Source organism: Parus major, chromosome 13 (genome assembly GCF_001522545.3).
Source record: "Parus major isolate Abel chromosome 13, Parus_major1.1, whole genome shotgun sequence".
NCBI classification, from domain to species: domain Eukaryota; kingdom Metazoa; phylum Chordata; class Aves; order Passeriformes; family Paridae; genus Parus; species Parus major.
This window is the reverse complement of record NC_031782.1, coordinates 1,462,983-1,470,794: the sequence shown is the minus strand read 5'-3', so window position 1 is coordinate 1,470,794 and position 7,812 is coordinate 1,462,983. Positions and strand designations below refer to the sequence as shown.

General features: G+C 46.9%; 1 protein-coding gene across 3 annotated transcripts in view; it reads left to right on the top strand.

The window, feature by feature from the left end:
* The window catches only part of LOC107210737 (E3 ubiquitin/ISG15 ligase TRIM25-like), a 6,796-nt gene extending 607 nt beyond the window's left edge, over positions 1-6,189 (top strand). For 2 of the 3 annotated variants that reach the window (XM_015641957.1, XM_015641956.3), the window contains exons 2-8: positions 151-788; positions 1,851-1,946; positions 2,496-2,729; positions 2,852-2,874; positions 3,969-4,105; positions 4,866-4,897; positions 5,396-6,189. In XM_015641957.1, the coding sequence (XP_015497443.1) occupies positions 153-788; positions 1,851-1,946; positions 2,496-2,729; positions 2,852-2,874; positions 3,969-4,105; positions 4,866-4,897; positions 5,396-5,539 (1,302 nt within the window). In that variant the 5' untranslated portion in view covers positions 151-152 and the 3' untranslated portion in view covers positions 5,540-6,189. The remainder of the gene's footprint in view (positions 1-150; positions 789-1,850; positions 1,947-2,495; positions 2,730-2,851; positions 2,875-3,968; positions 4,106-4,865; positions 4,898-5,395) is intronic. The other variant, XM_019008163.2, reaches the window with a different exon arrangement.
* Positions 6,190-7,812: the final 1,623 nt, after the last annotated feature.

Sequence of the window (7,812 nt, the reverse complement as noted above, 5' to 3'; positions counted from 1 at the left end):
GGAAGGGAAAGGCTTGCGGAGGGAGGGTTTGGAAGGGAAAGGCTTGCGGAGGGAGGGTTTGGACGGGAAGGGCTTGCGGAGGAAGTGCTTGCAGCCTCGTGGGCGGGCTCCTGCTGTGGTTTTAGTTTCGTTTCTCTGCTCTTGCTGCAGCCATGGCTAAAGCTCGGGAGGGATGTGGATGGGCTGACAGCCTGGAGGCCGAGCTCACCTGCCCCATCTGCCTCGGGCTGTACCAGGAGCCGGTGTCGCTGAGCTGCGGCCACAGCTTCTGCCGGCAGTGCATTGAGAAGGTGCTGGGAACCCAGCAGAATTCCCAGAGCCCCTGCCCCACATGCAGGACCTGCCTGGGGCCCAACCTGGAGCTGCAGAAGAACTTCAAGCTGGGCAGCATCGTGGAAGCTTTTCAGACCACCACTTCCGACGAACAGCGGGCTCTAAGGGAAGGCCTGCAGCAGGACGAAGGCGCCGAGGAGGGGGAGAGCGAAGTGGTTCCATGCGAGTATTGCCTGGATGAGCCCCAGCCAGCCCTGAAAACATGCCTGGTTTGCGAGGTCAGCCTGTGCCGGGTCCATCTGAGCAAACACAACGCCAGGGGTTTCCATCAGGAACACATCCTGGTGGACGTGGGAGCAGGGAAGGCGGAGGAGAGGAGGTGCCAGGATCACGGCAAGCTGCTGGAATGTTACTGCCTGGGAGAGGAGGAGTGCATCTGCGTTCTCTGCTGCATCGCCGGGGCCCACAAGGGCCACAAGGTTATCACCATGAAGGAGGGGCACGACAGACAGCTGGTAAGGAGCTCTTCCTTCCCCATGGCCCCTGTCTTGGAAGGGGGAAAAGAAAGGAAAGCCGCAGGAAGGTTGGTGGGGCTTTCACGGGTGATGGGGATGGGTGTGAGGGCAGCTCCAGGGATTTCCTCTCTGCCCCAGCAAGGGACTGGTGCACTGTGGTGCAATTTGCTTTTTATTCCCTCCTGTGTGTTGCCAGAATAGTGTGGACAGCTGAGCAGAGGGAGAAGAGCCGGGAAAGGTGTTTGGGGCTGGCCGAGACAAGCGTGGGTCAGTCCCTCAGGGTGTGGGGACAGAGCCAGCCAGAGGCTCCGCTGCCCCACTGAGGCGCAGCCCCGGGACTGCCAGCCGCCTGCCTGGGATTGAGAAATATTCCTGCAGAGATTAGAAAATCGCTTCCTCCACAGAGCCCGGGAATGCCACGGCTACTGAACTTGGGCTGGGGAAGGGAGATTTCCCTCTCCGGGTCGTTTCCCTGGGCACTGTCCGTGTTGCAGCACGGTGGGGATCAGCACTGTGCCCCAGTAAGCAGTGACAGGATGAGGGGACACAGTGTCAAGCTGTGCCGGGGAGGTTCAGGTTGGACATCAGGAGGAATTTCTTCACTTAGAGGGTGGTTAAACATTGGAAGGAACTGCCCAGGGAGGCTTAGATCCCCATCCCTGGTGGTGTCCAAGGATTGACTGGATGAGGCACTCAGTGCTCCAGAATCAGCTGACACTGAGGGGATAAAATGCATTTCCTATGCTCACACACTGCCTCACAATTGAAATATCTGGGCTCAGTTTAGAGCCCAAGCAAAAGCCCTGCAGGAACCCAGTGCACGACCAGGAAATGGCTCCCTCTGGACAGGTCACAGCCTCCTCAGGAATTAGCAAAAGCATCCTTTGCAGTTACATGAATTGCAAACTAACTGTCTCCCCCAAGTTGCTTATCAGAAGTTCAGGGCTGCCAAGCAGAAGTGGGATGTGTGAGATGATGGCCTTTTCACCAGCTCCACAAACTGCCAGTCTGGTTTGAAGCTGTTCCTGATGGGAAGTTCAGTGCTATCTTTCCTCCTGTCAGGTTAAACTCATCGACACCATGAAACAGCTGGAGGTATCAAAAAATAATTTAATTACTGCTCTAGAAGATCTTCAGGAAAGCGAGAATCAGATCAAGGTTGGTATCCTTATTACTGCTAATTCAGAAAATCTTTCCTTCACAGTTTCCCAGCAATAAGGGATGGTAACTATACTGTTAGAAGCAGATGAATAGAGGGGGGTGGAAAGAGTGGTTTGAGAAACTCAAGATTTATTGCAGCCTTTCAGCTCTTCCACAGGAGGAACCAGCTGGGGGATTCCACCTGGTGTTGTGGTTGCACAGACCAGGTTGCAGGACTGGCAGACCACAGATTACATAATCTACATAAGATTATTTGTTTTTAAATTTTTCTACCTGTTTAATAAAAAAAGCAATTTATATCTACAAGTGGGTTTTTCAGTGTGTACCAGTACGCTCTCATATTGGTAGCTGAAATTCATCTGACTTTGTTACTATATCAGGATTAATTTTGAAAAGCCTCAGTTGAATCAGATATTCTAAGCAAATGTTTATTGTCTGCTTCCTCCTAAAGCCAGGACAGATACAATCCTAATTGATAAGCAGGGACACTAAACTGAAGGGTGGTGTTTCTGAGCCAGTACCCCTTTTTCTTACCTCTTCATTTAGAACAATACCAAAACACTGACTTCTCAGCTGGAAGAACTGTTTGAAAAAGTAAAGATGGAGCTTGATAAGAAAATGACGATGATACTGAGTGACATTCAGTCTAATGAGGAAGAAAATCTGGAAGCCATTGCCAACACAAGGAAGGAAATGGAACAGAAGAGAGACCAGGCTGAGCAGAATCTTCAGGCTTTGCAGGAGATAAAAGAGCAACCAGATGTTTTCCTCTTCTTCAGAGTAAGCAGTGGTATTCTTTTCTTTGTGGATCTGCCTGTTTCTCAGCCAGGTGACCTTTCTGAAAGTCACACTAATGTTTTTTTTTTTTTTTTTTTTTTTTTTTTTTGCAACCCTGTTTTCAGGAACTGCAACCGGTCACAGACAGGTATGTTCCACTTCATAACAGTTGTTTTCTTCTTTGAAAAAATATGGTGTTGATAATTGGGATCAAATCCCACCACCCTGTGCAGCAAAGCTGCTCCCTACTCCAGCTGAGCCAGAGGGCACCACATCCACACAATTAACAGGGATGGAGAGATCACTGCCTTCTGTTGTCCCTTTACATTTCAGTTTCATTTTGGCTGGTTTCTGATGAAAACCACTGGCTTTTATTGCCAGAAGGCTTGTTTTATCAGAGATGAAGCCCCTAGGGTTCAGTTTACAGTAACACTGTTTTGCATGCACATTGGTGACCCTCCCTCAGCTGAGTTCCCAGAAAACAGCCTTTGGCAGCAGAGGTAACCAGCTCATTTCCCACCAAGTTTCTGAGCTGTGGACAAGCTTGGTAGCTAGAAAGATTTATTATCACTTCTCTTGTAAGTGATATCTTTAATTTATAATTTACCACTTCGTATGCAATGCCTGGTTGTCAGCTGTAATTCAGTGGTGCAGCACCACACCAGCAGTTCCAGATCCACAAGCAGCTTTGCAGCAGCACTGGAGGCCCCAGCTGCACAAAGGGCTGGCTCAAACATCTGCCTGGAATTTGAGGTGCCACCTCTGTAACTTGCACAGATTAAAGCTGAGTTCAAACTTGGATTGTAAGGAGAATTTGGAATCACCGTGTACCTCAGGGCTGCAGCTCAGTCTGTTACAGCTGTGCTTCAAGTCACATCCTAGCCCTTGGGATCAAGGTAATTTCCCAGAAACCTGGACACCGCTGAATGCATTTGGCATTCTTGTTCTGTCACTGCTACAGCAGTAAGAGTCTGCAGCAAGTCAAGGCCGTGCTCACACATGGGGATTATTAAAACACCTCATTATCGGCATTTGAAAGTTCCAGTGCAGGTTGGTAAGCAAAAAGCACTGCCAGATAAATAAAAGTAGGTAACAGTTGGAGTCAACCTTCACAATGGGCTGTTAACCCAATAATTCATGATGCCAAAGCCCTCTCCTCTTTGCCGACTCTGTCCTAGCGAAGAATTGTTACCTTCGGATGCTGGATGTTTTTTCCTGGTGCAATGACTCTCTGTTCCCTAGGATTGCCAGTCTGGATCTGAGAACTAAGAGTGTGAAGGTGCAGAAAGCGCAGCTGGATCAGAGAATGCTTGCCGAGTACGAAACCCGGAGAGAGAGGTTCATGCTGCACCTGGACTCTGTGCTGGCCAATGTGCGCGGTGAGCGGCCCCGACCCGGCCCCGCTGGGAAACAGGGACCCCAATCCCGGCTGGCTCCTTCCACCAGGGTGTGAGGGGCTGCTGTGTGGTCCTCACAGTGGTGGGGAGGGGACAGGTTTCTGTGGATAACAAGGAAGAGGTCCTAAGAACAGTGCAAGTCCCCTTTCTCCTCTCTCTGACGTGGTTTCCTGCTCCCATCAACTTCCCAAGTTCTGGGTGCTCAGTCCCACTGTCAACAAACATCCTCTGTGTTTGCCCAGCCCCATCCCCTCCTTGTTGCAGTAGACATAGACAGGACACCTCTTCTTCATGAAACAAATATCTCCACTTAATTTTCACGTATATTTATATTGTTTCTAAAAGCATCGTGTTTCCTTCTATTTGGTTAGAAACTTTTTGCTGCTCAGTTCCTGGGTTAGTAGTTGCTGGTGTACTTGCTCGCTGAAGGTTTTCTTTTTTGAAGATGTTTACATTTTTGTCTCATGGGTACAGAATCAGTTCTCATGGGTACAAGTCCCTTTTCACACAGGTGCAAATTGGTTCTCACAGGAGCAGGCTGATATGCAGGCTGATTCTCATGAATGCAGGCTGATGTGCAGGCCTGAGCTTTTACAAGGCCTTTCTTTTGTAAGGTTCTACCTATATGCAGCACCTCCTGGTTTATCTCTGACTTATTTAGGTACCCAGCCCTAAATTTGAGTTCATTGCCAGCTTTGTTAACCATTCTTCTCTATTTTTTTTTTATTTTTTTTTTTTTCAGATAAATTCCACCAACTAAATGGAGCGAAGCAGGTAAATCCTTTTCTTTACTTACAAAATGTTCCTTGCAAATTTCTTCAGTTGTTCATTTAAGGACTGTATGTCCTGCACTTTCCTGCTTCAGTTTCAAGGAGACCTAAGCAGAGTGTTGAGGGTCTGAAGCCTAAGGCTGTCCTTCACCTTAAAAGAAAGGAGTCAGATTTTAGCTTTTCTACAAGCTTTTTAAAATAAATGTTATTTAGAAGTTATACAAAAGATTTTAAAAAATTATTATTTTAATTGCTGTAACTAAAGTTTAGTTTGCAAATAATTTTCTTCTTAATTAGTAAATTCAAAAGAAAATCTTCCTTTTGTCAATGGCTGTGCTTTATACAGAACCAGACAATTGCTCAAAACAGGTCAGGGAAAAGAAATATTTTTTTATGAGACAAGACAATGTTCTACTTGGAATCAACTTGTCCAATATGTTATAAAATACTACTTTATTTTTCAGTAAGTGAAACTTTTTCATCTTGTTTATTCCTACTGCAGGAAGGCATCATCGAGAAGGAACAGCTTAAAAACTTGTCTGAGAATTTTAATTCTACGAGGGCCAGATATAAGAAAGATAGGAAAAAATGTCACCAGAACTCAGGATGGGAAGGATTATATTATTATTATGATGACTTCTCTTAATGAGAATCTGCCAAGTGTTCTGATCTCCCCTCCTGCCTTGCATTCAAATCAGTTCTGGAACATATGAAAAGTTTTTTTTAATAAGTGCTAAGAATTACTATGAACATAATAAAATCTCCAACTGCTGCTGCATTGTAAACTGGATTGTCTCATCTCATGGGTCTAATTATATTTTTGTACAATGATTTGTGGTGATTCTGTTGTCACTATGTTGCTGAATAACCAAATAGATGCACTTCAGCAAGACTGGAGGATTTCATACCATCACCAGGAATTAGTTGTTTGAGAGCATTTTTTGTGGGTAGAGTCCCAGGAAATCAAGGCTGAAATTCTCTGTCCTTTTACAGGACTTGTGGCTACAACTCTGTTCTGTCACTTGTGATAATCAACACGCACCTGATTTCAGGGATTAAAAACAAACACAGCAATCCATCTCAGAGTAACACCTCTCTTCCAGGTTTAAATGGACTCTCCAAGCTGTGCTGCATGCTCAGCCCTGGCTCTGCTGCTCCCATCAATTGTCAGCATAACAGAAAGTGTTAGCCAGATTTTGGGAGCTCAGCGGTTGCTCAAGGTGACTTTACAAATATTCCTTCCTGCTTGAAGCCAGCAAGGCACAAAGGGCAGCTGCTCTCAGCCACTCAGATGAGGCAAAAAAAAGGGAAAAAGGAGCTTGTCCTTCAGCACTTTCCTGACCTGGGCTTCTCTCTGGCTGCCAGCTGAAGGGGCTGGGAGCAGCCAGTGCAGGTCAATGCTGCTGCTGCAGAGTTCCTGCGGTGCTGCAGATCCCTGCAGACAGCAACCCTCACTCAAACGTGGGATTTGTAGTCCTGCTGCAGGCTCAGAGAGCTTTTGGATGAAAATGAGTATCTGGGAAGGTGGAATTTCTGAGTTAGATGCTAAGATGCCCCATACGTTTGATGGTTTGCAAAGAGACTCCTCGGAATTTGTGACTTGTTTTAATGTTCCATGCCTTAGCCTTGAGGAAGCAAAGAGCTGAAAGGCTGGATGAAAGCAGGGTAAGAAAACACACTGAGTCCAGCAGTTATTTAGCTAAGCCTGCTAACACATATCAACACTCTGAAAATTTTATCACTTAATTACTTCTTGACTCTAGGTGACACACACTGAGAGTGCAGCAATTCTGCAGAGATGTTTGTGCAGAACACTCTTTCTTGATTGCAGTATAATTGTCCTGAGATATGGACAGGGCTTATGTCTTCTTGACATCTTTATGGCTTAAGTATTTTGATTACCTAAGAATTCTGATTCATTGCATCTTCCTTTTGTATTACGCCCTCTCCCTTCCAACCACTCAATTTTTACTTGGCATTTGTCTCATCCTTGATGGAAGCCTTTAAAAGCAGCTCATTTTAGCTCCTCTTTTTTTGGTTTTTCCAAGCACTGAATAATGTGAGTGAATTAAATTAAATGCACTTCAAGCATTAGGATGGGCCTCTTTCTGTTACTTAGTCTTATGGGTTTTCTAATAAGTCAGACCTGCCACACGTAGACCTGAGTGTGACATTAATGAGGGCTTTGTTAATGAAGCCCAGCAGGTCAGGCTGGGGAGGAAGGTTTGCCCCAGCTCTGATAGAATTCACAGGTGAGAATCAGACAGTTCCATCTTCTCCATCTCCAAACTTGATGTAACAATGTGCAAATTCAGGCCTGAATCTTGGTGCACTGAGAGCTGTAGAGGGAGGGAAGGGCAAGGAGAGAAAATAACTCATTTTTAACCACTTTCAGCATAACCCAGCCATCCTTCCACGGAGCTGTGCCAGCAGGGCCAGGGCACTGGGCAGGGAGGTGCCAGGAGGACAGGACTGAAGGCAGGAGGCTCCTTACACAAGGCAGGGGGGCAGGTGGCACAAAGAAGCTGAGAGCTGGGGGAAATCACAGGCTGGCTTTATCTGCTGAGTGATAATGCTGAGCTGGGAGCCTGGGAAACACTGGGAAGAGCCAGGGAGAGCCACTGCTTGTGGGGTTTGTGGACAGAGGGCTGATAACACCATCACAGGAGCCCGCAGAGCAATGTGCCAGGGCATGGCAGAGCTGCCCAGGAGTACCTGCTCAGTGGAACAAAGCAATTTCCAGTGTTATTTTTCAGTCTGTGGAGATTTGATGTTCCAAAGACGATGTGGTGATCTGGAGAAGCAGCAGGTTTGCCAGGCAGGCTGAATGGGATGGGCAGATGGCACACGCTGGCATTTGTGTGTCAGCAAACCCCAGCTCCTTGGCAGGAGATTCTGGAGCGTGAGGAGCCCCAGAGG